General features: G+C 61.8%; 9 protein-coding genes across 9 annotated transcripts; 3 read left to right on the top strand and 6 right to left on the bottom strand.

Moving 5' to 3' along the window:
* Positions 1-339: 339 nt before the first annotated feature.
* Positions 340-1330, top strand: RHTO_06542 (phosphoadenosine phosphosulfate reductase; the record flags this gene model as incomplete). Its single annotated transcript, XM_016420203.1, has 2 exons — positions 340-1086; positions 1151-1330. 2 exons carry the CDS (start codon positions 340-342, stop codon positions 1328-1330), a joined length of 927 nt encoding a protein of 308 aa, XP_016269360.1.
* A 267-nt stretch (positions 1331-1597) lies between these two features.
* Positions 1598-2996, bottom strand: RHTO_06541 (mitochondrial carrier protein; the record flags this gene model as incomplete). The annotated part of the gene is made up of 8 exons (XM_016420202.1): positions 1598-1716; positions 1789-1864; positions 1926-2040; positions 2108-2280; positions 2345-2381; positions 2465-2575; positions 2652-2819; positions 2956-2996. 8 exons carry the CDS (start codon positions 2994-2996, stop codon positions 1598-1600), a joined length of 840 nt encoding a protein of 279 aa, XP_016269359.1.
* A 779-nt stretch (positions 2997-3775) lies between these two features.
* On the bottom strand, positions 3776-4663 carry RHTO_06540 (Mediator complex, subunit Med21 protein; the record flags this gene model as incomplete). Its single annotated transcript, XM_016420201.1, has 5 exons — positions 3776-3900; positions 4002-4190; positions 4314-4437; positions 4502-4539; positions 4639-4663. 5 exons carry the CDS (start codon positions 4661-4663, stop codon positions 3776-3778), a joined length of 501 nt encoding a protein of 166 aa, XP_016269358.1.
* Positions 4664-4723: 60 nt separating this feature from the next.
* RHTO_06539 (40S ribosomal protein s12) lies at positions 4724-5753 on the top strand (the record flags this gene model as incomplete). The annotated part of the gene is made up of 5 exons (XM_016420200.1): positions 4724-5056; positions 5125-5313; positions 5435-5463; positions 5529-5659; positions 5752-5753. Coding segments are annotated over 5 exons (684 nt in total).
* Positions 5754-7197: 1444 nt separating this feature from the next.
* On the bottom strand, positions 7198-8833 carry RHTO_06538 (delta-12 fatty acid desaturase; the record flags this gene model as incomplete). Its single annotated transcript, XM_016420199.1, has 4 exons — positions 7198-7309; positions 7395-7536; positions 7644-7810; positions 7899-8833. 4 exons carry the CDS (start codon positions 8831-8833, stop codon positions 7198-7200), a joined length of 1356 nt encoding a protein of 451 aa, XP_016269356.1.
* Positions 8834-9421: 588 nt separating this feature from the next.
* Positions 9422-11859, bottom strand: RHTO_06537 (tetratricopeptide repeat containing protein; the record flags this gene model as incomplete). The annotated part of the gene is made up of 12 exons (XM_016420198.1): positions 9422-9699; positions 9756-9844; positions 9901-9973; positions 10034-10169; positions 10237-10388; positions 10450-10587; positions 10648-10724; positions 10782-10980; positions 11038-11099; positions 11157-11430; positions 11487-11600; positions 11655-11859. The coding sequence occupies 12 exons, from the start codon at positions 11857-11859 to the stop codon at positions 9422-9424; spliced, it is 1797 nt and encodes a 598-aa protein (XP_016269355.1).
* Positions 11860-12488: 629 nt separating this feature from the next.
* Positions 12489-15576, bottom strand: RHTO_06536 (COPI vesicle coat beta' subunit; the record flags this gene model as incomplete). Its single annotated transcript, XM_016420197.1, has 6 exons — positions 12489-12562; positions 12621-14844; positions 14908-15174; positions 15238-15286; positions 15432-15438; positions 15498-15576. 6 exons carry the CDS (start codon positions 15574-15576, stop codon positions 12489-12491), a joined length of 2700 nt encoding a protein of 899 aa, XP_016269354.1.
* A 532-nt stretch (positions 15577-16108) lies between these two features.
* On the top strand, positions 16109-19735 carry RHTO_06535 (Homeodomain-like containing protein; the record flags this gene model as incomplete). Its single annotated transcript, XM_016420196.1, has 7 exons — positions 16109-16357; positions 16485-16508; positions 17167-17241; positions 17838-18155; positions 18221-19309; positions 19385-19596; positions 19657-19735. 7 exons carry the CDS (start codon positions 16109-16111, stop codon positions 19733-19735), a joined length of 2046 nt encoding a protein of 681 aa, XP_016269353.1.
* Positions 19736-19968: 233 nt separating this feature from the next.
* Positions 19969-23051, bottom strand: RHTO_06534 (chromatin structure-remodeling complex protein Rsc1; the record flags this gene model as incomplete). Its single annotated transcript, XM_016420195.1, has 12 exons — positions 19969-20108; positions 20172-20806; positions 20866-20942; positions 21005-21044; positions 21103-21184; positions 21252-21483; positions 21543-21677; positions 21737-21839; positions 21905-21969; positions 22025-22549; positions 22604-22732; positions 22863-23051. The coding sequence occupies 12 exons, from the start codon at positions 23049-23051 to the stop codon at positions 19969-19971; spliced, it is 2352 nt and encodes a 783-aa protein (XP_016269352.1).
* Positions 23052-25627: the final 2576 nt, after the last annotated feature.

The raw sequence follows: 25627 nt of genomic DNA, 5'->3' as shown, positions 1-25627 counted from the left end.
CGTGGCAGTTCGGGTGTGTCGGCATGGGATGCTGAGTGTGTCTGAGTGTGTGTACGGTGTGAATGAGGCGCTGGATGGGTTGAGCGAGGGGAGCGAGGGCAGGTGGAGGCGCGCCTCGGCCCTTCGGCAGGATTTGCTCAGCACGAAGCACGCCTTCGCCAAACGACTTCGCTCGCTCTCACTCTCTCTCGCTCACTCTCTCTTGCTACTCACACTCATTCACACTCACTCGACAACGACACAACTCGACACACCCGAGCAACAGCCAGCGACGCCCATTCCCGCGAGGCCTTCTCAAGCACGCAATCCCTGCTCCGTCCCCATCCATCGCCATCAGCCATGTCGTCCTCACCCGTCGCATCGACGTCGAGCATACCCTTCGACCCGAGCAGGCTCGACGAGATCAACGCCTCGCTCGCCGACGCCTCGCCGCAGGACATCCTGACCTACGCGATCGACCACATCCCCGGCCTCTTCCAGACGACCGCGTTCGGCTTGACCGGCCTCGCAGCGACAGACATGATCAGCCGCATCTCTCGCAAACGCAAGCAACCTCACGCCGTTCCGCTCATCTTCCTCGACACGCTCTACCACTTCCCCGAGACGCTCGACCTCGCCCGCCGCGTCGAGTCCAAGTACCACCTCGAACTGCAGACGTTCCGTCCGCCCGGGGTCGAGACAGCGGACGAGTTTGAGGAGAAGTACGGCGAAAAGTTGTGGAAGACGGACGAGGACACGTACGATTACCTCGTCAAGGTCGAGCCTGCGCGGCGGGCGTACGACACCCTCGGCGTCAAGGCGGTCATCACCGGTCGACGGCGTTCTCAGGGCGCAGACCGCGCGACGTTGGAGCCGATCGAAGTCGACTCGACTGGGTTGGTCAAGGTGAACCCGTTGTGCCGGTGGGGGTTCCAGGAAGTCAAGGACTATATCGACATGGCGGGCGTGCCGTACAACCCGCTCCTCGACCAGGGGTACAAGAGCGTCGGCGACTGGCACTCGACTGTCAAGCCCAAGGACGGAGAGGGCGAGCGGTCGGGCCGTTGGGCGTCCAACAAGACCAAGACCGAGTGCGGCTTGCACAAGGTGCGCACAACTCACTCTCCTCTCACTCTCTGTGCTCGTACTGACGAGCATTGGCATCGCACAGGACTACTTCGCGATGAAGCGCGCCTTCGAGAAGAAGCAACTCGAGCAAGCCCGCGCAGCAGCCGACAAAGCCCGCGGCGACGAACAAGTCGGCGAGTCGTCGGTCGACTTGTCGCAGGAAACGGACGCGACGTCGCAGGACTTGGGCGCGTCGTTCAGTGACCTCAAGCTCGGGGCTTGAAGATTGCCTCCTCTCGCATAGACCCTTCGTTCTGTTTTCGCTCTAGAGTTTTGTTCCCGCGCAGTCTCGCATAGACTCTTTCGATCCGTATAACTCGTAGTACCTCCCATCCATTCTTCGCATTGCATCGCCGACAGCCTGTTGCCACACCCACCTCCTTCTCTCCTCTCGCTCTCTTCCTCTCGCTCGTCCGCACGCTCAGGGTCTACTCGATACAACACACTCCTCCAGTCTAACACAAACAAGAGAGGTACAGAGAGTTGTGGTTTAGACAGGCGGCAACCCAAACAACTTTCTCGCCTGCTCAAACACGATCAACGAGACGATGCTGTGAGGCCACAGGCGCCAGAAACTCATTGCGAAGCCTTTGTAGAGCGCCAGTGGGCCTGTGCGCGAGCGGGAAGAGCGTCAGCGAGTCCGACGGGGAGAAGAAGGCGAGGAGGGAGAGGGAGACGCACCTTCGTTCCGCAACAGCAGCGCAGCGCAATGGAACGAATTCCGATACTCGCCCGTCTTGTCCGTCATCATCCGTACCTATCCCCCGACCCTACATCATCAGCTTGGAGAGGAAAGGGAGGCAGGGAAAGAGCCGCACTTTGAGGACGTCGACGGGGTTGCTGGCTGCCGAACAGCAGAACCCTGCGATACCGCTTGCGATCAGGTGCGTCGTTAGGCCTTCTTCAAACGTATTCGGGAAGTCGGTCTTGAGGCTGCGTCGTCCAATCCACTTCGCGTCAGCCCATTCAATCACGAGGAGGAGAAGGACAAGGGACGCACACATGTTTCGCATGGTCATAACACCCCAACTGACAACTCGTCAATATCCCCGCGCGAAACGTCGTCGGCCCAACCGCCTTGTACATCCCCTTGAGACCGTTGGCCGAGTAGATTTGGTAGGCGTGTTGGCGGAGTGTGCCGTGTGCTGAGGGGGCTTGCATGCGGACTTTTAGCTGTGTGTGCGTGTGAGGCGTTAGAGGGGGGACCGAGAAGGGAGGGGACGGAAAGCGGACGGACGAGGTCTGCTGGATTTGCGACTGCCGCGCCAACGATCCTGCGCACACCACATCAGAGCCCTGAGCTCACTTTCTACTTTCTCACAAGCACGAGGAGCGCAAGGAAGTCGGCGCAACGCACCCACTCGCCATCCCCGCCGCCAACTTTGTCCCAAACCCATTCGGATCCGCCAGCGGGAACGTCTTGATGATGCTCGCCTTGACCAGATCGTATCCTCCCATCCTGATCCCACTGTCCTCACAAGCCCAACGAACCCATCAGCCCAGCGTTCACTCCACAAAGTGGAGAAGAAGGAAAGCGTGCGCACGAGTAAAAAGCCTCCCTCAGCAAGCTCCCCGACAGGCCCTTGTAGATACTCATGATCCCCTCGGCGCGTACCATGTTGACGAGCGTGCGGAAGGCGTTGGTAGAGCGCGTCGAGGACGAGCCGGATTGCGAGAGGGATTTCAACTCGAGTTGTTGGCGGACTTTGATGCTGCGTGGAGGGACAAGGGGATCAGCGGGCTCTTCAGCTTCCTGTCCTTCGAGCAGAGGCGTGGAGAGCTCGACGGGAGCCTCGCACGCCTCAAAGACTCGACGAGGAGGAAGAGAACCACTCGCGACAAACTCACAGATCCGCCGGATTCGTAAACAGCGCCGCAGTCTGTACCATCCGGACCCTCTCAAGTCGTCAGCCTTCGCCCTCACTCCCAAAGCGCTGGAGTGCGATCCGCCTTCACGTGTTCCCCTCTTCGCCGGCGACGAGGCACAGCAAGAGAAGACGCACCTGATTGCTCAACCCCGCCAAGACGATCTTCCTCCCCAACAATCCTCCTTCATTCGGTCTTGCGTTCGTCGTCGTAGCAGCAGAGGAAGCGGAGGAGGGTTGCCGACGACGGTGCAGTTCGTATCCGCCCGGATCGAGTGGTGCGGGTGCGAGTGCGTCTGGATGCGGTGCCATCTCCCTACACTCTATAGCAGTAGCCCAGTCTAGTAAGCAGGGAGGGAGAGTGAGCGGGCGGAGAGAAAGCCCCACTCGACTCGGCGCGCGCGGAGCGAAGGCGCGGTGCGGCGGGCCCGGACAAAATGGCACAGGCAGCCAGGACGGGGGCGGCCAACTTGCCGACGACGCGCTCGACTGCTTTGTTTTCGAGCAAGGTGCAGCGTACGTGGTACTCTCGGAGAATAGGAGCGAGCAGCGAGCGAAGAAAGCCGCGAAGCGGAACTCTTGTCCGCAAGACTCTACTCTCTCTCGACGCGCAATCGTCTCGTCCAGGGCTTCGTATGAGCGACGCGACGTTGCAGACAATGCGAGCCTGTTGTATACGCCGTTGGAGGCGAGCGCGATGCGGCGATGCGGAGAACGAGACAAGGGGAAGAGGGTATCGCGAAGGAATGCTGGGTATCGAGCGCGCCGTCGTCGACTGACTCCGTGTGCGCGAGTTGGAGTCGTCAAGACGCTACTGGTGCTGCTGTAGGATCCGCAGTTGGCGCGGAAGAGGAGGTTGTCGCGGTGGACGTGCTGCGGGTTTCGAGGACACCGGCGAGCGAGGCTTGAAGCTGTGCGTGGAGGGATTCTGCGATGTAGAAAGCTGTGTCAGCCTTTGCAGAACACGACAAACCGCCTGCCCAACAGCTACTGGGCTGCCCGCAAGCGATTTCTTCTGCGCGGACTCACCCGCCTCTCCCAGCGCCTCCAGATACTCCCCATTCACACTCCTCACCTCCCTCTCCAGGTCCTCAAACTCGTCCGCGTCGTCCCCTTCAACTGAAGTTGGACCGGGCGGCGTAGAGGGAAGAGAAGAGATGAGCAGCTCGAGTTGTTTCGCTTTGAGGAGGAAGTCGTGGACGAGTTCTTTGCGGTTTGCTGCGCGGGCATCACGAGGGGGTCAGTGAGGTCGTCCTCAGAATCACGAACAGCTAGTCTCTCGCCCGGCACAGGCGAACGAGAGACCAACTGCGCCCTCGACGACGACTCGCTCCGACGCACCTTCGAACACCTCCTCCGGGTCCGCCCCCTGAATCGCCTGCGTGACGGGAAAGTTGGGATTGATCTGCTTGAACGAAGCCTTGCGCGAGAGGTACCCGAGTGTCGAGTACATGATGCGGATGAGCTGCGGCGAGGACGAGACGTGAGCTTGAGCCAGGAGGAAGGGGAGGGTTAGGGGGAGAGCGTGCGTCATCGATGGAGTTCTGTGTCTGGGTGAGGCGGTCCACTGCGCGCAGGGAGAGAGAGAGAGAGTGAGTGAGGTGGGTGTGGGGCGGGGATGGGATGAGGAGGAGGTGAGAGAAGGCGGGAGTTGAGTGGGACTGACTGTGCGTGAGCTCTGCGTTGTCCATAAGTGTCCCTGCACACACTCGCACTCCCTCGCTGGCTCTCGCAGTCAACAGCCCGAGTGCATGCACCACTCCGCCAGCCTCGAGCTCGCCCGCTCCCCCCTTCTCCTGCTCTCCACTCGCTTAGGACAGCTTCACTCAGCCCAGAGTACTCCAAGTGTGCGCTCAAACCCCTCTACACACTCCTACCAACCCACCCATCCAACTCCCGTCCACCCGCATCCCCTCACGCCCGCGCGAGCCCAACTTTTTCGCATCCCGCTAACCTGCCCCCCGACTCGCTCGCTCGCACGCAGAACCATGAGTGATAACGGAAGCGAGACCCCTGTTGTGGCCGACGTCGAGGAGGTCCAGGTCCAGGAGACCGAGGCCCCCAAGGGCAAGATGAGCGTCGAGGTGCGTTCCGTCCCTCGTCCTCCTCCCTTTTGCGCGCGCGCTGACAGCCGTAATGGTTGGGTGCGCAGGACGCCCTCAAGGAGGTCCTCAAGAAGGCTCTCGTCCACGACGGTCTCGCCCGCGGACTCCGCGAGTGCGCCAAGGCCCTCGACAAGCGCCAGGCTCACCTCTGCGTCCTCAACGAGTCTTGCACCGAGGGAGAGTACGTCAAGCTCATCGAGGCTCTTTGCGCCGAGCACAAGATCAACCTCATCAAGGTGCGTTTCCGAGGAGAGCCGTTTCGCTCGCGTCTCGAGGGTGTCGAGAGGGATGTTCCTCCGAGAAAGCGCCTGACCCACCTCGTCCTGCTCTGCCGCGCTTCTTCTCACACTCGCACAGATCTCGGACCCCAAGCTCCTCGGCGAGTGGTGCGTCCCGTCCCATCCATCCCCATCCGCTCCTCTTCCCGCCCGTACTAACGCTCGTTGCGCAGGGCCGGTCTCTGCAAGCTCGACAAGGACGGTGTCCCCCGCAAGGTCGTCGGCTGCTCGTGCGTCGTCGTCAAGGACTACGGACAGGAGTCGGAGGCCCTCTCGGTCTTGCTCGAGTACTTCCAGTCGAGGTGTACGTTACGTTTCCCTGCGCTTCCGTCGCTTTGCTTCGGCGTGTCTTTCCCTCGAGAGAGCGTCGCTGATAAGCTTGCATGGCGTGTACAGAATCGGCGTCCCCAACAGGGCTCCCTTAAACCCCAAAACCCCTCTTCACCCTCTCTTCCCCCATCTCCACCTCCCTCACCATCCCAACCACCCACACACCAACCGTCCCCTCTCCTCCGCTCCTCCCCTACACCTACACCAACTCATCCAATGCCGTCTCTCTTTGATGAAAGACTTAGGATTTCTCTGGTTTTGGTGCGCGGGGAGGAGGATGGAGAGGGGGGTGGGAAGACGTGTGTGCGGAGGGTTGGGAGTGCGTTCGGGTGGGTGTAGGGGAAGTGGAATTGAGGGTGTTTTTGAGGGACGCACGTCGGCGAGAGGGAGGAGAGAGATGAGAGGCTGGATGAGGAGTGTTACGCTCGGCACTCTTTCTGCTGCTCTTTCCCTGCGAAGTTTTGGACGCGGCTCGCTTTCCTCGGCAAATGCGACTGCTTCACTTGTCCATCTCACCTTCTCGCGCTCGCGCTTACTCAAGCGTTCTGGTTCAGCTCTTTCTTCATCGCCTGTCTTCCTCTTCCTCCGACACTCACGCTTGCTCTTCCTTCCTCTCTCTCATCCTGGTCTAGTTTTTGCTCTCTCTCTCTCGGGATGGAGAATCTTCGCGCAAGTGATCAGCCTTCGCGCTCTCCTCGCTCATCGCCGCCTCTCGCCTCCGCCCTTTCTCCCTTCTGCTTCGTCTCGCGCGCACACGGCCAGTCTCGCTGGACGAGAACATCACCTCTCCCCTCTACGCAAGTTTGCCGCGAGCGCCCAGTACCGCCGCTCGTGCGCTCGTTGCTCCTCACCCTCTCCTCGACCTCCTCCGTTTCTCTGTGACGACCCAACGTCTTCCCCAGCCTAGCGGTCAACTTCCAGTTGCTCAGTACGACCTGTACAACCCCTTGAACGCTTCAGCGACGCCCCGCGCCTCGTCGACGAGCGCTCGCGTTCTCTTCTCCTCCGCCTGCCTCTCGAATGGTTTCTCCTCCGCCCCTTGCAGCGTCTCCACGCTTTGTACGCACATTTTGACGCTGCTGGCATTCCTTGCTTCACGGATGGAGACCCTCCGTCGCATTCCCCTTCCCCAAACAAGCTCTCCCCCTCCGGACCTTCCTCCTGCTCCTCGCCGTTTTCCTGCGCAACGCCCGAAAAGAGACGCTCAGTGCATCGTCTGCACTCTCTCTCTCTACTCGATCCCATTCACGGCGCAAAAGGCTGGGTTGGTGTAAAAGAGCGTTGATAATTGCTTAACACAAGGACCTCTGTGACCCCATTGCGGAGCAGCACACGGGACACAGACCGAAACCGAACAGAAACGACGACTTGAGGGCGAGTGGGGTGAGAGGGAGAATCTACGACGACTTGGAGAGATGCGTCTTGAACCAAAGAGAGAGCGAGAGAGAGGAGGGTGTGGGAATCTACGAGCCGCGAAGAGAAAGAGAGAGAGAGGAGGTTCTAGGGAGTCGTCTAGAGTCCCTCGACGCCCGAGTCGGAGGGGACCTCGGCGGGGACGGCGACGCGGCGTGCGCGGCCGTAGGCGTCGCGGTAGAAGAGGACGTCGCCCTCGTCGTCGACGTAGCTGCGGGAAAAAGCGAGCGGGAGGTCAGTAAACGCGCGAGGACGTCCAAGAAGGCTCTGAAATGGCCTAGAGAAGCGAGACGAACCGGCACTGCCTATACGCCTTCCAGAGCGACAAGAACATGGGCTCATCGGTGTAGTTGTAGTGCTCGCCGAGGAAGTTCTTAAGCGCCTCTGTCGCCTCCCACGCGTGGTAGTGGGGGATCTTGGACGAGAGGTGGTGCGCAACTGTGGGATCGAGGAAGCGGGAGAAGGGGGATGAAGAAAGGGAGGAGAGGAGAAGCAAGTCAGCCACCAATCTCCAAACCGCGAAATCAACGCTACTATTGACGCACCGTGAGTCTCGCAGATGCCGTGCATGAGGTAGGGTCCGACGGGGCCGAGCATGTTGCGGTCGATGGTGCAGAGGGCGCCGCGCTGGAAGTTCCACATGCCGGCGTTGTAGTGAGGGAGCGAGGGGTCCGTGTGCTGGAGGTAGGTGATCATGACAAGCCAGTGGTTGCTGTAGACGCGCAGGGAGGCCCGAAAGAGTCAGCGAGGTTCCAGGGAAGATCAAGGAGGAGGCGCAAGGAAGGGCCGCGCGAACTCACACAAAGAGGTAAGGAATGAAGTAGTACTTGACGACGCCGGCGAGTCCGACGACCTGGCCAAAGGCGACGAGGAGGCCGATCATGCCCGCGAGGAAGGCGTCCGAGATGAGGACCTGGCCGCGGTGGCGCGCGTCAAAGACGAGCGACGACGGGTCGAAGTGGTTGGTCCACTTGGGGTACCAGAGCTGTCCGGATGCGTTCGAGAAGAGGTACGCGGGCCAGCCGAAGAGCTGCTGGACGAGGAGCCAGCCGAGGCGGTACAGCGGGGCGTCCTCGAGGAGCTCGTCGAGCTCGATGTTGGGCGCGACGCGGAGCTTCCTGCCGGTGGGCTTGGGGTTGCGGAACGACGCGGTGCGCGGGACAAAGACCTCGTCGCGGGTCATGTGTCCGGTCGCGGCGTGGTGCTTGGCGTGCGAGATGCGCCACGAGTGGTACGGGACGAGGACGAACGAGTGGAGGAACAAGCCCATCGTGTTGTTGACCGTCTTGGACGTCGAGAACGCCTGGTGGCCGCACTCGTGTCCGAGGATCCAGACGCCCGTGCCGACCCAGCCGGCGAGGACCCAGTAGGCGGACCACAAGGCCCACTTGGCTGCGAAGCCGGCCCAGCCGCTGAGGACCTTGCCGCCGTCGAACGAAAAGGCCGGGTCGATGTGCGACGCGGCGTACCCGAGACCCGCGAGCATGGCAAAGTCGCCGACGACGTAGAGCGACGAGCGCAGCGCCGAGCGCTCGAAGCAGTGGGCGGGGATGGCGCCCAGCAACTCCTTGATCGAGTAGTTGGGTACGACGAACGGCGGGTACTCGTTCTCGAGGGCCTTGATCGGGTCCTGGTTGTGCTCGTCCTCAGAGTCGGAAGAGGCGAGGACATCGTGCTCCTTCTCCTTGCGGGGAGCGGGCTGCGCGGCAGCACGCTGGCGGAGGGTGGCGGCCATTGCTGGTGTCGCTGAGTGGTCGGAAGGGGTGGGTCGAGCGGGGAGAAGGGGGGTTGGGGGTGGTGCGGAGGGGGGAAACGTGCAGGGGTCTGCGCTGTTCGACGTGGTCCGCGCGCGTGTCAGTGCCGTGCGCTGGCTAGTAGCAGTGTTCTAATGAGCTCACACGTGAACAAGGGAGGGGGAGAGGGAAGCGGCGGAGTGAGCGGGTGAAGGAGAAAGGCGAACGAGCGGTCGAAGCTCTCTCGCGCGCGATGTGCGCGAACCGGCGAATCAAACGGCGGCCTGGGCACGGCACTAGCAGCGAGCGAGACATTCCATTCCGGACCGCGACGAGCCCCGGCGACCATCCTTTTGCCACTCGCCCCTCGCCCTCGCCCTTCGCTCTCCAGGCTTCACAAAGCGATACGTAACCAACGCATGCAGTCACCCCCAAGCTATGTAGCGAGACGTGCGAGACGGCGAGGCAAAGATTGCTGCGAGAGAAGGTCGAGGATGAGGACTTCTATCGCACCTCCCGCCCCTCCTTATCGTTCCGCCTGCCTTGTCCTGTCGAAAGCGACGCGTTTCAATTGCACTCGCGCCGACGCCTTACGACGAGCTCGCCGGCTCGTCGACACCGCCGCTCGTCGTAAATTCCGCCACCGCCAAGTCCCCAGGCACTTCCCTCCTCAACTCCTCATCCACGCAATCCTCCCAGCTCTTTCCCGTCGGAACAGCCTCTGCGATGACCGTAGGGACGGGCTTGACAGTCTTCTCGAGCTCGCCGGGCGGGATCGAGGGGAGGAGCGGGGCGAGAGAGGCGCGGACAGCGTTGCAGGCGTATCGGACGAGCTTGCGCGAGTCGAACAGGCGCGGGGACGGTCCGACTGCGTGCAAGGGTCAGTGCGGTAGTTTAGCTTGGAAGATACGCGGAAGAACGCACAGATTCGCTCGGGAGGGACGAGAGCGGATTCGGCTTCTGCTGCTCGCGAGAACAGGTCGGCAAAGGTGACGCCGCCCGCGCGCAGGTCGCTGCGATCATGTACGTATCAGTTTGATCTCGGCCGACGGAGGAGGCCGCGACGCACCAAGCGAGCGCATTGAACAGATTGACGGCCTTCTCAGGATCGTCTTCCGGCAGCAACTGTCCCGCCGTCTTATCTGCGCCCCTCCCCCAATCATCAGCACCTCCCAACGTACTGAGATAGGACGCGGACGCACAAAGCCGCGCGCAGGCCTTCATCATTCCCCCATGCAGCCAGTACCCAGCAGGAAAGTCGATGCGGTTCTCTTCGAGTGCTGCGCGGTGACGCAGGGTGTAGGCGAAGGCTTTGCCTGCTGCGACGACGGGCTGGATCTGCACTCCCACACAAGACCCTTGTCAGAGTCTGATTGGTCGGTGAGGAGGGTGAGCGAGGGCAAACCTGGAAAGCAAAAGTCGAGACTGGATCGCCCGGCGCTTTTTGGCGCTTGCAGTCGTCCATCAGTTCTTCGGCGAGGTTCTGCGCCTCGGCGAGCGGGAAATGGTCGCCTTCTGGCGTGCCGTGGTGTCGGAAGTGTCCATCCACAAGCGCCTCTGCCTCCCTCACATCCGTCAGCTGCATCGCAGGAAGAAGGAGAGAGAGAGTAGAGCGCACCGACGAGATGCATCTTGACTTTCCGCTCGAACGTAAAGCGGAACGTCGAGCCTTTCTCCTCCTCCGAGACGTCTTCCCATAGCGCGCGGGCTTCGACGAGCAAGCCGAGGATGAAGCGGTACTGTGAGACGGCTTCCGCTGTTCACACAAGATAGCATTAGTGGGAGCAGCGAGTTTGAGGGAGGGAGGAGACCGCACCCGTTCGGAGCTGGACTTCGTTAATGTAAGCCGCGACGAACGATCCGCGAATGAGGTGCGCCAGCGCGACCTTCACCCTGCACGTACACATCCAATCAGCGCACTCCCGCTGAATCGTCGCAATCATGACGCACTTAGCCCACCCCTCCCTCTTCACCCTCTCATCATAATGCCTCACGACATCCCTCGGCACAACGCTTGGCTTGATCCACTGCTCGAGGTTGAGGACTTTCGAGTCCCATGCGAGTTGGAGGCGGAGTTTTTCGGAGAGCGGGAGGGTGTGTGAGCGGCCGAGTGGGAGGTGGAAGCAGCGTGAGTCGGTGATGATGGCGTCTGCGTGCGGGCAGTCGGTCAGGGATGTGGAGTAAGAGAGTGAAAGGCGCTGCGGACCTGCAATGTCGAGGCTCGGACTTGGTGTAACCGCCTCAACCTCACCCGACTCCTTGACCTCTCTGTTTGCTCGGCAGCCTGTCAGTACACCTCGCCAAAGCTCGTCGAAAGCAGCGCACAGCTTCTCATCCAGCTCCTCAAACGCCTTCTCCAGCATCGTCCACGCATAAGCCGCCGTCGAAGCCGAAACGAGATCCTCCTTCTCCGGGTCTCCTCCGTCCTTGACGTACTTGTCGTACGTCGCGGCGAACGAAAGCGCAGACTCGGCCATCTCGAACACTGTCATCTTCTCCCGCCGGACTTGCTCGTCGTGGTTGGCTTTGGCGGATGCCGCTGCGGCCATGTGTCGAGAGCGGGTCGCTTCGTCCTCGGCGAGATCGACGGCGAGCAGGTCTGTGGAAGGCTAGATTAGCTCAAGCGTCGTAATCTTTTTGGACTTGATTACGCACAAGCTTGTCGTGCCTCGGCGAAGTCGTGTAATCGGGCGAGTGCTTCGCCTCTTCGTGCATGAGCCCGACTCCATTCTGGTCGCAGCTTGATCGCCACATCCGAGTCGAGTATCGCTGCAAGAACAAAGTGAGCGAAGTCGCACTGAGCGGAGGCACGAGCGCACGCACCGTGATCGAGGAGGAAGAGGTGTATCCGTGCAGCCGCTCGATTCGAATACAGCGCCGCAAGGTGTTCCTTCTCCTCCTCCGTCGCCGTCTCGACGTCGATCGTTACCGCTTCGATCGCTCGAGTGTAGAAATCGATCGCTTTGGTCCATTGAGAGGAGCGGAAGGCGAGGTTGCCCTCTTCGCGGAGCGAGCGGGAGCGTTCCATCGTAGCAGTCGCTTCTCGAGGCGCCTAGGTCCGACCGTGCAGAGTCAGTGATAACTCTCGCGTGGAAAGGATGACACTGGGTGGCGGAAGCGTCGCAACAGCTGCGCAAGATCTCGCTAATCGCTCTTAGCCCGGCGGTGCCAGGCGCAGATCCGAGCTGGGCGAACGCCCAGCCCTCCACGACCTCAAATGACCGGCACATTCGTGTCTGCATGTCCAGCGAGGTCCCCTCACGCAAGTTGTTCCCCTCACCCGACGCGGAGTGATGAAGTTCGACGAAACGAGCAGAGGTCCGCGTAGCCCAGGCAGAGGGGCAGTAAGCGTCCCAAAAGGAGAGAAGAGGACGCACAAGCTGTCGGGAGCCGCTGCGGTGGCAGTGGCGTGACCGCGAGTGAGGAGGAGAGGAAGAACCTGCGCCGGTCGTCCTCTCTCGACGCAGAGCGGCCGAAATGTTTCGTCAGACGCGCGGCGCGTCGCAAAGCTCACAGAAACCCCGGGACCAGCTGCACAGTCGAAGGGAAACTGGGGGGAATCGTTGACAACCGGCACGATGCTGGGAAAAGCTGAGCGGTCTGGGGGCACAGCTACTACAGGACAAGGCGAAAGGGAAAGGGTCAGACTCTAGCGACTCATGCGAGCAAGTCCTCCTCTTGTTGTGCTGGAGGCGCGCCGTTGACGACGGGAATTGCGGGAGGCAAGTCGGCTGTCCGAGCGGTCAAGGTCAGTAACGGTGGGAGCGGTGTAGAGGAGAAATCGCGCACAGTCATCAGCATCGATCAGGTCGCCGTTCGCGTGCGCATGCGAGTCCTGGAAGGACAGTCCCGCCAAGCCGTTCGTGACCTGCTGCTCCTGCTGCCCATACGCCGCCTCGCCTTCCCGCTCGTCCGCCCCTCGCTCCTCCTCGCCGAACTGCACCAAGTCGGGATGCTCCGAGCCGGGAGGAGGCCTGCTCCGCTCGCGCTCGAGCGCCTCGTTCCAGTCCCCAAACTCTTCCGGGTTCGCCTCGGGGTCGGCGAGCGCGTTCGCCTGCTTCGGCTTCTTCGCCGCCTCGAGCTGCTTCTTCCACGCCTTGAGTGCGCGAGGGGCCTGGCTCGGCGCGTACGTCCGCGCAAAGAGGGCTGCTTCGGGCGCGCGGTCGGTCGCGAGGAGCGTGTCGACGCACTTGGACGACTCGCCGAGCTGGAGGGCCGCAGCAAAGGCGATGTTGAAGGCGCCCTGCTCGGTCGCGCGCTCGACGAGGCCATCGAGGCCGGCACGGTCGCCGGTCGAGGTGTAGATCAACAAGAGGGCCGAGAGGTCGTTGGCCTGCTTGAAGCACTCCTCGGCGAGCTGGATCTTCCACCCCGCGAGCGCGCGGTCGCCGACTGCGCGCCACTTGGTCTGCGAGCCGAGGTGCGGCGAGCTGCGTGCGAGCGAGAGCGCCGTCTCGAGGTCGTCGAGGGCGATGGCGAGGTCAAACTTGTGATCCGGGTCGGTCGAGATCTCGAGCGCGAGCTCGCGGAGCTCTTGCGCCTCGAGGAAGCGGGCGATGCGGTTGCGCTGGTCGTGCGGGACGGAAGGGAGGATCTCGTTCGCGGCGTCGAGGTCGCCGCGGAGGATGGCGGTCTGATACTCGATGACCGAGAGCGAGAGCGAGTAGGCGTAGAGGTTGACGTCCTTGTCGCAGAGGTAGATGCGGTTGTGCTGCGGGAGGTAGCCGAGGAGGTACATGGTCGTATCAAAGTGGGTGATCGTGTGCGTCTGGCCGCCGACAAGGTAGTTGAGGCGGTTCGCGGCGGTCGTGTAGACGAAGCAGTCGCCGACCCACTTGGCCGTCTGCACGGCGTCCGAGATCTCCGACTCGAGCTCGAACGCCTCCTCGACGCCCTCGTCGTCGATCTCGGCGCCCGAGTCGAGGCGCGCCTGGTACGCGTCGCGGTCGAAGCGGAGGACGTAGAACGACTCGTCACCTGCGATGGCGACGAGGTTGCCGGTCGTCGACCACGAGACGTCGCGCGCCTCGACCTCGATGCGGCGGACGATCGCCCCCGTCTCCCAGTCGTAAAAGACGACGAAACCCATGCCTTTGACGCCGAGCAACGGTCCGCCGTAGACGCCGTCGGTCGGGTACGTGACCTGGACGAGGTTGGGCCGCTCCTTGAAGTTGCGGTAGACGCGGATCTTGCTGCCTGCCTCGCGGACGGCGTACGTGTTCGAGTCGCTCGCCCACGCGAACCCGACACCTTGCCCGAACGCCTTGTTGCGCCACGCGAGCGCCGTGTAGATGATGTACTCGCCGTCGCCGCACACCGTGACGAAGCGACCGTTCGGCGAGTGCTGGAGCGTCGAGGCGAACACCTCGGTGTTGCCCAGCTCGCGCGGTGCGAGCGAGAGCTGCTGGCCGTCGGGGATGGACTCGTCGGCGGTGGACTGCAGCGCGACAGTGAGGATCTCTGCGTTGCGGGCATAGACGACCTTGCCCGAGTGGTCCATCGAGACAGAGGGCTCCTCGCGACCGAGCTTGACGACGACTGCTCCCTCGTCGAATCCGAACGCGACGTCGTTGCCCTTGCGCGCGTACGCGACGCACCACGCGCGCTCGAGGCCGTAGTCGAGCGTGTTCTCGAGGCGGTAGGTCGCCGAATGCCAGATCTTGACTGTGCCGTCTTCGGATCCGGAGACGAGGACGGGGAGGGACGGGTGGAAGATGACGAACGAGACGTTGGAGGTGTGGCCCTCGAGCGTCTGGATGCACGACTTGGACAGGTAGTCCCACACCTTGATCAGCCGGTCGTCGCCGCAGGTGACGAGGTAGGGCTTGTCGCCGCCGTGGTAGTACTCGACGTAGTTGACGCCCTTGTCGTGCGCGTCGAGCGTAAAGTTGGCGACGGGCGAACCGAGCGACCAGACCTTGACGGTGCGGTCGAGACACGCCGACGCGAACGTGTTAGAGTCCTTCGGGTTGAACGCGAGGTTCATGATGTAGTGCGTGTGGCCCTCGTAGACCTGCCAGGCGCGATCCGGGTCAGCTCCCGGAAACCTGCACCGGGAGGAACCGCCTGCACGCACCTGAATGCACTTCCACCCCTTCTCCCAGTCCCACAGCTTGATCGTCATGTCATCCGAACCAGTCAAGACGAGAGGCTGAGTCGGGTGGACGGCGAGGCAGCGGATATAGTCGGGGTGAGCCTCGAGCGCCGTGACTTTTTCGCCCGTGTTGTAGTTGAAGACGCGCAGGTGAAAGTCGTCCGAGCCGCAGACGAACCAGTTCTTGCGCGCGATGAACCGCACGCAGCGCACGGGCACTTCGGTCACCTCGAACGTCTTGATGATGGCCTGCGGACGGGAGGTCTAGGTCAGCGCGGCTCGGGGGATTGGAGGAGGTGTGCAAAAACCTACGCCGGTGTCGACATGATAAATGATGACGTTGCCAGTGTACAGGCCCGTTCTGCAGGAAGCGAGGCGGATTCAGCGAATGCGCGATGCGGTCGAGGTGCAGAGAGGGCGTGGTCGGAGCAACGACACCGTGATCACACAAGCCGAAGCGGCTCGGGAGAGTGCAGAGGTGTATATGAAGAGTTCGGGAGACGTACATCAGCCCTGCAAGGCGAGAAAGGTCAGCTCGACCTCGACAGCCTCTGAACGAGATCCAAACGCACATGGCTCCGTCGGGTGGAAATCTACCGCCTTGACTCGCGCGCAACGTGCTAGCAGCTTCCGATTGATGTCGAGGAGCATGCTGGGCGAGGAGGAGGGAGACGAGAGCCGGCAGAGGAGGAGGAGGAGAGGGGTGGGAGGTCGGCGCTGCTACGGCTGTGGCTGTGTGTGTGCAGCGTGTCAATTCCCTCTGTGGGCTGTGCGCCTGTAAACGTCCCCGGCCGGTCTTTGCGCCGTGGCTCTGAGCGAGTGTGGTGCGGCCCCTCCACGATGAGACGCCCTGTCCCCGCGAGACGGGAGAAGCGGACGCACGGTGCTGGTAAGGCTGGACTGGTATCAAAGAAGGAGCAGCTGCAGAACGAGCACACGAACCGGATAGCGCGCGCAGGAGTGAAGAGGACGGGCGGACGAGGTTCGAGGCGTGGCCCGCGACGAGAGCGAGGTCGAATACCAACCCAACTCGCTCAGCTGGGCACACTGGCTGGGGCGTGTGCTGCTAAGGACTACACAGAACAGCTACACTCATCACACGGCAACGAGCGACAACCAGCAACCTCGAAGCACCCGCTCGCTCAGCCCTCCCCCCGTTCCTCGCCAACTGGCCAACTGACGGATGGACAACTCGACGGGACACACGCAGGCCATGCAGGCAACTGCAGACTCGATCGATGCACAGTCGAACAGCTCGCATGGCAACAGCCCACCCGCACCCGCTCAGTCCGCACGCTCGACCTCGCCCTCGGCACCGGGACCCTTTGTCAACGGCCTTCCCGCAGCGACCACCGCTCCCAGGCGCGCGATCCCAGCGTGGATGTCCAAGGAGAGGCTCGGAGAGATCAAGGACGAGCTCGCGCAGGCCCAGGTGCGTGCTTCGAGGCGCTCAGGACGGCGGGGGGCCCGTTGACATTCCCGCCATGCTCCAAGTCAATCCCAACCCGCTTGACCTTTCCGAGGCTGACTTCTTGCGCTGCATCCCCTTCGCCATCCAGGAGTCTGTCGTCGACATCAACATCGTGCGTCGTCGTCCCTCGCTTGGGAGGGCTTGCCTTCGCCAGTGCAGTCGACTGACCTCGACCCTTTTTTCTTTCCTTCTTTGTCCCGTCCTCCCCCGTCCCGCTCCACCGACCCGTCCGTGTGCTCACTTGACGGTCTTCTCTCGTCTTAATCTGTCGGCCCGCCATCTCGCCCGTCCTCTGCGCTTGCAACCTCGCGGGCGCGCCCGCCAAATTCTTCATCTCGCCTCTACTCGTCGCTTCTTACCGACCTCTTCATGCTCTCGCTCGATGTTCTCTCCTCGCCTCGACCTGCCGGACCGCCCTCACGCCCGTCTTCCGCATTCCCGACTCTCCCGCCTGCATCCTCCTTCCCTCGATCGCCCGCCTCGACGCCCCCCTCCTCGCGCACCGCCGACCCCCCGCCAACTTCTCCTCGCCGACATTCAACGCTTTTGTCGGGCCGGCCACCTCTTCCCGCCCCCTCCTCCGCCTCGCACCAACCGCTCCTTCACCCGCTTCAACTCCCCGCCGCGACTTCTTTTTCTTTCCACGCGATCGCCAAACTTTCGACGACCTCTCGCCCTTCACGAACAACACATCCATCTCACCGCGCGCCCTCTTTACGTCCCTCCATCGCTCGACCCCAACATTCACGCCTCGAGCGCCACCGAAACAGGCCAAATCCCTCGTCGACCACGGACTGGCGGCTTACGACGTGGTTGCCGAGACTGAGGAGCGGTACGAGTCGCAGGTGCGTTTCGTTTGCTCTCATCTGCCTCCTCCCTCCCTTCACATCCCTCGATCCGCCATCGAGCCTCGACGCCCCGGCCGCCCCCTTCTCCTGCCGCCCGAGTTTCCTCCGATTCTCTCCATGTTTACTGTCTACCCAATCGCTTTCTTGTCACGCATCGATCCCCCTTTCCCCTCCCTTCCCTCTTCCGCCTCTCATTCCTCTTTCCTCCTCGTCCTTTCTTCCCATGCCTCTTCTTCTCTCCTTTCTTTTTCCCTTCATTCCCACCCACTCAGCCCTCTCCTCTCGCGATACATCATGCGCTTTTCCTTCCCACATCGATACATTTCCACTGCGCCGCCTGTTCTTCTTTCGCTCTCCCCCATCCTACTCGAAGCCCAGACTCTTTTCCCCCCTTCGCCTCATCCCTGGTCCCCCTCTATCGCTCCCTTGCTCTCATGCCACCCAGAGTCTGCCCCTTATCCATCATCCTCTCTAACTCTCCTCCCGCGCCGTTTTCGTATACTATCCTTCCCTACTTCCCCTCCTCCATCGACCTCCCCTGCCCTCCTGCATTCCCAAACCCGCACTAACCCCCCTCCTTCTCCCTCTCACAGCTCTCAACCGCCACCTCCCTCCGCACCCACCTCGAATCCGAACTCGCCGCCCTCCCCTCCTTCTACGCCTCGCGCGCACAACTCGATACGGACCGACTCGTGACGGAGAATGAGCAGTTGAGGGTACAGGCTAGGGCTTTGGCGAGGAAGATTACGCAGGGGAGGGAGGGAGAGGGAGAGGGCGAGGGGGAGATGCAGGAGGATACGGAGGTTGAGGAGGATGCGGGAGAGAATGTGAGCGGGGCGGGTAGGAGGAAGGAGGATTTGGAGAGGGAGAATAAGGCGTTGAAGTCGGACGTGCGCTTCTTGCAGGAGAAGGTGCGTCCCCATCCTTCCAACACAAGCTCTTCCCTGCGCTGATTCGTCAACGTCTCTCCGCGCAGCTCAAGATCTCGCAAGCGCAGACGAACCGCCTCGAGCACGAACTCCGCAGTATCCGCTCGCATCTCCTGCACGGCACCCCGCTCGTCATAGTCGACCACGAAGTCGGCCTGCCCTCCCCTCCGACCGACGTCTCCGCCGCCGAGTCGCCCGCCGAGGTCCCCTCCATCGTCGCCGAGTCGGCTCTGCCTGCCCTCCCTCGCACGCTCGACTTTCCAGGTCCGGCTGCCGCTTCGACCAGCGCCGCAGCCCAGCCGACGCCCAAAGTGCCCGCGAAGAAACCTCTTCCGAAGCTCGACGCACCTAAATCTCGCCCTGCGATTCTCGGCGACGCAGAAGCCGAGCTCCTCCTCCACGCCGGCAAGACCTTCTCGCATGTCCGGCGTATCAATCGCGTCCCGCTCTCGTCGGCGATCGCAAGGAGGGCGTCGGAAATTGTGGATGTTGCGGCGGAGTACCAAGTCGAAGACGATGAGGAGGGACAGGAGCAGATGAAGGGCGAGCCGTTCGATGAGGACTTGTACTCCACGCCATACGCTGGAGTCTCGTCGCGCTACGCGGTCGGGAGCGTTCGTTGGGACACTCTGCCGCCTATCCCGTCGACTTCGCGTCACCCGGCAGGCGATGGCTTCGACGGCCTCCTCCAGCTCGCCGAGGCCTCCTCGCAAGAAGACGTTACGGGCGGCGCTCCTCGTCCGCTCAAGCGCCGCCGCGCCGCTTCGAATGCGCACGACGACGACGAGTGGGTCGGCGACGACGATTATGCACCTGGTCCTTCTTCCCGGCGCGCGACCGCTACGGGCGGGAACGACGACCCAGACTACCTGCCTTCGCCTCCTTCGGCCGCGCAAGGAGCGTCTTCCTCCTCGAAGGGCAAAGGGCGCGCGCTCGGACAACGACTCTCGGCGCTTGACGTCCTGGTCCAGGCGAGCGCGAGTCAAGAAGCTGCGGATGGCTCGGAAGGTGCGGGACGGTCAGCACACCCGCCGCTGGTCGTCTCGTCGAATAAGAAGAAGGGCGCGGGAGGGAAGGGGGCGGCGGCGGGCGAGAACAAGAACGATAGCAAGAAGGCGAGGAGCCCGTACATCAAGGTGCGTCTTTCGTCGGTACCGTTCTGGCGCTCTTCGCGCCAATACTGACTCGTCACCTTTCCGCCGCTCTCGCAGTGGAACCTGGCCGAGGACGAGATGCTTCTCAAGGCTGTCATCCAGTGCGGTTGCGCCTGGGACAACGTCGCCAAGCTTTGCCCGACGCGCGCGTACCACCAAGTCCGCCAGCGCTTCCTACGCGGCCTCAAGAGCGGCGAGACGCTCCCTCCCGAGCTCATGCACCTCCAGCCAGCCGTCCTCAAGAGTGTTGCCGACTACGAGGCGAAGAAGTGAGTCCATTTCGTCTGCAGAAAGTTTCGCTTCGATCTGACGGTGGTTGGCCATCGCAGGAAACGCAAGAAGGCCGCCAAGCAGGCAGCGCAGGAGTTCGAGCGGCGCGAGGCCGAGAGACTTGCAGCGGCCGAGTAAGGCGGCGCGCTTCATCCCGCCGACTGGTGTCCGCCTCCTTGCCGGCACCTTTATTCATCGCTTGTTGTTCACTTCCCGCGCATGTTGTTGTCCCTGTCGCTCTTCGCCTTTGCACATGATTCTGCATCTCTCGTTCGTTTGTCGGGATGCGGCGCACGCGCCACCGATGGAGAGAGAGAGCTATTCTTCGCAATGCAAGGGTGGCAACAGGGTAGTCGAGCGATGTACGGGTATCAGGCGAGCTGCTGCCGCTGCTGGGCACGCCAGTAGAGGTATTCGAGGGAGTGAGCGGGGCGGGCGATAGGCGCGACGACGGCGGCCGGTGCGGAGAACCACAGGACGTCGCCGAGCGCGTCGCTGCGGAACTTCGACTCTGCGTGCGATGGACGGCGGTCAGGACAGATCGACGTAGAGAGACATCGGGAGGGGGACGCACTCAGGGACGCGGGTAGCGGGGCAAAGTCCTCCAACGACGCTGCTTGCTCGGCTGGTGTACTGGCAGGCGAGGGAGCGCCGACCGGCTCGACGGCAAAGTCGGATGACGAGGGCGGCAGACTTGAGAGAGATGGTATGACGGGAGCTTGTGCAGCGAGAGACGGGAAGGTAGGCTGAGGGACGGGCGCGGGGGTGTCGAAGCCGGCCGTCGGCTGTGCGACTGTCGGAGCGAGAGACGAGGCCGGATGCGCGCGAGCTTCGGGCACCGTCGCCTTGGCCTCTTCCGCCGTCTGCGGCTTCCCATCTTGCGAGAAATGGTAAGCCGGCGCGGATGCGGCCGCACCGGAAAGACGCCCCGGGCCAGCCATGCCACGCACGAAGGGACTCTTGACTCGCGTCAGCTGCTCGACGCGTCCGTCCTCGAACGGCTCAAAGTCGTACTCGTGCACGCGGATTTCCTCGGGAATGCACGACGCCCAGCTCTTGATCTTCTTGAACGCCTTGACATCGTCCTTGTAGCGATGCTCGCAGACAAAGAGCGGAATCGAAGGGGTCCATGCCGGCGGTTTCGGTCGTCCGCGGGTGTAGCGGGTGAAGAACATGACGAAGCAGCGGTCGAGGAAATCCTCGACATTGCTGTTGCGAACGAGGTGTAAGCACCGACGCGGGCGCGAACAATGGCAAAGGAGACGCACTGGTCCATGAAGACGCCCGTCTTGAAGACCTCGTTCTCGTAGAAAGTGCGTGAGGCGGGATGCACGGTCTCCTCGGGCTAGAAGCGGGACATTCAGCGCCTTGCGCTTGCGACGTGGCGAGCCGAAACTAATCACGCACTCGATAGTACCAACAGACCGAGAGACAGCGTTGTGGCGAGCTGGCAAACACGGGTTGTAAGTCTCTCCGCGGGTCGCCTCGCGAGGCCGGCGACTCACTCTTGTCGCCTGTACGTCTTCCAGATCTGCGCGATGATCGGCTTGCCAGGGGAATCCGGATTGAGGAGAAGTACCCAATCGCCTGCAAGATCGGCGGGTCAGTCGAATGCCGGTCGCTCACGCAGAGAGGTGCGCTGAGCGCTGCGCACCAGTCTTTAGGACTTCGCCCTTGAAATTGATGCTGTCGAGAAAGATCTTGTCCTTCGTGGTTGGCCGAGTCGTCGCGCGGCTCTTCAAGTCCAGGCCGATCGCGCCCTCGTCTCCCCGCGCGTGCTGAACATTTCCGGGCCCGCCGCCCACTGACGCGAGAGCTGCAGCGTCGCTGATCTCGGCGGTCCGCGAGAGAGGCGAGACGCGCTTGGTGAGCTCCTGGTACAGACGCTGCCAAGGGGAAGTGCTGTTAGGACACCGTCCGTGACCAGGATGTTGCTGAGGCGCACTTGGAGAACCATCAAGTCGGTGTAAATCGTTCCGGGCGATTCGGGACGAATGAAGAGCTTGGCGACGGCGAACAAGTGGTGCAAATCGCGGTCGAAGGCTTCGGGAGTCGAGTAACCGCCGGCATTCACCTTTGCCTGTGAGCTGCGCATCAGCCGAGTCTTTGCGTGAGTCGATGAGTCAGAGTCTGGCGCACCTCGATGGTGTTGAGTGACACTGGGTCCGACACGAGCTCGTAATAGTCTGGGCGAGCTTCTCGGTCCGGAATGTCAATCAAGGGCGTTGCGAGTGGTCGGCCGCTGCACAAGTCGTCGCGCGAAGGTCAGTAATGAGGCGGAGGGAAGATTACGAAGCCGCAACTCACCTCGCATCGGTATACGTTCGAATCTTGGCAAGGATACCTCGGTACACCTGCGCCGGCTCTCCACCCTGCGGTACTCAGTCAGCACACGGAAGCGCCTGGAAGTGCGGAAGCGCGACGGACGATGTCTCCGCCCATCCAGCCTGACTCGGTATCCGGGACCGTCGGAACAGCAGGCGTGGTCGAGGGCGCTTCGTCGCCGTCGGGCCCAGCGCTCTCCGCCTTGACAGCCCGCGCTGTGGATGCTTCCGCTTGAGACGAGCCGTACCCTCCTGTCGCCTGCAGCCTCTCCGACCCGTGCGCTGGAAGTGTTGGCAACGTCGGAAGAGTCGGGAGCGGCGGAAGTCCTGCACCACTTGCACCGATTCCGCCTGCCGCCCCAGCCGTCTGACGATTGCCGCCGAGCTTGATCGTAAGCGTAGGTTTCGTCGCGCCCGGCGCGCTTGGCGTTGTCGGAGTGTGCGCGGCGGGACCTGGACTCGCAGCGGACGACCCGAGCGACCCGGTCAGCTTGATCCGCTTAACCTTGCGCTCGGGCTCTACTGGTGTCGGAGCGACGGTAGACGGAGCAGCGGCGCCGGGGTGGGGAAGCGATTCGAACGGGGGAAGAGGCGGACATCGTTCACGCCAGAGTCGCTCCATGTAGTCCTGTGGGCACCTTTGTTAGTCTCTCGCCGTCCAGCCGTGGTCTTTCTGACACACCTCGAGCTTGTCCGCATCGGCGTACACGAGGCTGCCCTGCTCGTTGTACTCGCGCGCATTCGACCAGATGAGGAAGAGATCGAAGGCGACAGCCTGGGCGCTAGTGTACGCTCCTCGGCGCATGGTCTCCTGTTGTGTTCGTCACAATGAGGTCAGCGTCCATGCCTTGACCTTGGTCAGGGAGCGACCAGACCCCGCCAAGATGAAGCGGTGCTCCTGCCCGCTGCCAGCGCGTCTGCGTCATTGGGGACCGACGTACGAGTACTCCGTGCAGACATCTCGGTTCCTTGATCACGACATAGTAGTCCGGGTACTCGTAGCGGTCGGGGAGGTCGCGAAAGATCGCGGAGTAGTAGCGCTTGTAGCCACCGCCAGCGGACGTCTGGAGGTTGTAGATCGAGCCGATGACGCTCTCGAGCGCCTGCTGGACCTGCGGAGGCAGCGGCATGTTTCGGGAAGGGCGGCAGAGCGAGAATCCGTGTTGGGCGAAGGGAAGAGCGATAAGCCGGAACGCGTGCGCGTCGAGTCGGCCTGGCCCTGCCAATGTGCTTGGAAGGCGTTTGCAATGCTATCGCACGAGCTCAGTGCTCCCTACGCCCGCTCCGTCAGGCGCGTCGCGAGAAGGGGTGGCCTAAACCGCCGCAGGATATAGACGGCTGATCTGTGCCCGCAACCATAGCCGGCTCTTTAGCTCAGTTGGGAGAGCGACAGACTGAAGCCATTGCGCTGCACTTCTGCAGGTCTCCGGTTCAATCCCGGAAAGGGCCATGTCTTTTTTTGCCATTCTGCGCTGCTCTTGCTTTTGTGCATCCTACATTCTAGTTGTGCAGGCAGACCAAGTAGTGGACAGGTGGGACAGACTTGGTGGCAAGAGAAGGAGACGACGCAAGGCTGGCAACGCCCGGGGGAGGCAGAGCTGCTATAGCAAAACGGCGGCTGCGTGGCCTGTGCCCTCAGGGGCAAAAAGCTACGTGGCCCTTTCCGGGATTGAACCGGAGACCTGCAGAAGTGCAGCTTGCGTAGAGCAGCTTCAGTCTGTCGCTCTCCCAACTGAGCTAAAGAGCCAAGATTGACAGCGGGCAGCGTGGACTTCGCACCAATTTCCACGCTAAGCTAATCTGCCTGCGAGGTATTCAAACCTGCGGCTGTCTGACTTTGGAGCAACTTGCCCGCATGTCGCAGACGTTGCAAGTTGCAAAAAGCAGATAACGGCTGGGGTTGCAAAAAGCTGTGGAGAACCAGGGAGTCGAACCCTGCGCCTCTCGCAGGTTCGGAAACATGCTAAGCGAGCGCTCTACCGATGAGCTAGATCCCCGGCTGATGCGTTCTCAGCCAGAAATATGACTGAGATAGCCAAGTAAGTGTCTCTGCCTTTCGACGGTCCGTGGCAGTCAACCGGTCAAAATGCATGCAAGCTGACATGCTGTGTTGTGGTTCCTGCCATTGCTGAGCGGAAGCTGCCAGTGATTGCCTTCGCCACCGTCTTCTGCACCCGTACTAAGTACTAACTCCCTTGTCTTTTCCTTGCTTTCTGCACGTGCATGGCCTCCTTGAGCTGAAGCTTGAAGTGACCTGAAGAGGTTTCGAATTCAAGGTCCGCGGTACCGACACCGACTCCTTCGAGAGAAAGTCCCAAGGTGGTGACGATGGGAGTCGTCAACAGCCTGTACAAGGTGAAGTACTGAGGTTGAGTTGTGGTTGTGGGGTCCATTAGAGTGTTGGAGAGGTGATGCGCAGGTTGGACACGGGTTGATGTGTTTTTGCGGGAGGGAGGCCCCATAAGGGGATGGAGGAGGTAGAGGGCAATGCTGACGCGTCCGCTGCGCTCTCTCTTCATGTCCCCTCCCAGACATTACTCCTTATCCTTCTTCTCCGCCTCTGGCAACCTCGAGAGTTGTGGGGAACGACCCGTGCGGTCAGACTTGAGGAAGGCATCGCAGTAGGTGGGGTTGCTGAGGCCCTGGCCGGCAGTGGGGAGTTTGCAGAGTTGTAAGTCATAGATAGGCAAATGCTGGGCATGCACACAGAGTGGGCAGACAAGCAGGAGATGTTCCCGCATCTCCTGCTTGCCGCACTTGCAGAGGTCCGTTTGAGCCGGGTCAAAGCAGGTGCGATAGGTGTTCAGAGCACATGCGCCGGTTTGGCAGAGCAGCATTGCTTGGCACCTGCTGAGCCCGTCGTAGTACCTGGACAACTAAGAGGCGAGCTGCAAGGCGGCAAAAAGCTGGCGGCCATCCCTCATCCCACCACACGCGTGTTGCCTGCTTGCGTGCTGTCCATAGCGCAGACAGGCTGGCAGGTAGCGGAGCCTCCAAGCCAAGTCCGGGCCAGTTATCATTGCTGAGCTGTGTGGGGCGGGTCAACTTGACAAGGTGGCGGGTCAGCGGCCTCCTCGCTTGCCCTCCTCCCACTGGCTCTCCCTCTCCAACCTGCTCCCCGTCCTCCAACCCACTCAACAACTCTGCCATTTCTGGCACAAACACCAGATGACCCTTGGGGCGCATCTTATGCTCCGTCTGCTGCTCCTGCTCGCGCTCTACTGACTCGCATACCCGCACGGCCTCCTTTGACATCAAGCTGGCCACTTCATTCCCTGCAATGCCTACATGGCCTGGCAACCAGCTGAGGAGGACCTGCGTGTGAGAGAGAGAGAAATATATTCATGTTTCAAGTCGTTTCGCGTCTAAGCCGGTGATGACCAGCGAAGCCTGGCTGCCACAGCATAAAACAGTGGGGGAGTGTATGCTACTGATGGGTGGAAATCATTGGAGTGGACAGGCAGGTCGGAACGGCAAGTCAGAAGTGAGTGAGAGGGAGAGGGGGTCAAAAATTGCGATAGAACAAATGCGAGTCAAAGCGGAGCAAAGAGAGGCAGCTAGACAGGTGTAGAGGGGTGTGATGAGGCAAGAGAAACTAAACAAAGCAAAATGGTCGGGGAATGAGTAAGAAATGAGGGGTCTTGGTTTTGGTCTGGAAGAGCGACAGCGACGAGGTCCAACGGAGCCAGGGCGGGTCGCAGCGTTG

The sequence above is a fragment of the Rhodotorula toruloides genome (assembly GCF_000320785.1).
Source record: "Rhodotorula toruloides NP11 unplaced genomic scaffold Scaffold43, whole genome shotgun sequence".
In the NCBI taxonomy this organism is placed as follows: Eukaryota; Fungi; Basidiomycota; class Microbotryomycetes; order Sporidiobolales; family Sporidiobolaceae; genus Rhodotorula; species Rhodotorula toruloides.
The sequence above is the reverse complement of the archived record's forward strand: the minus strand, read 5'-3'. Positions and strand labels throughout refer to the sequence as shown.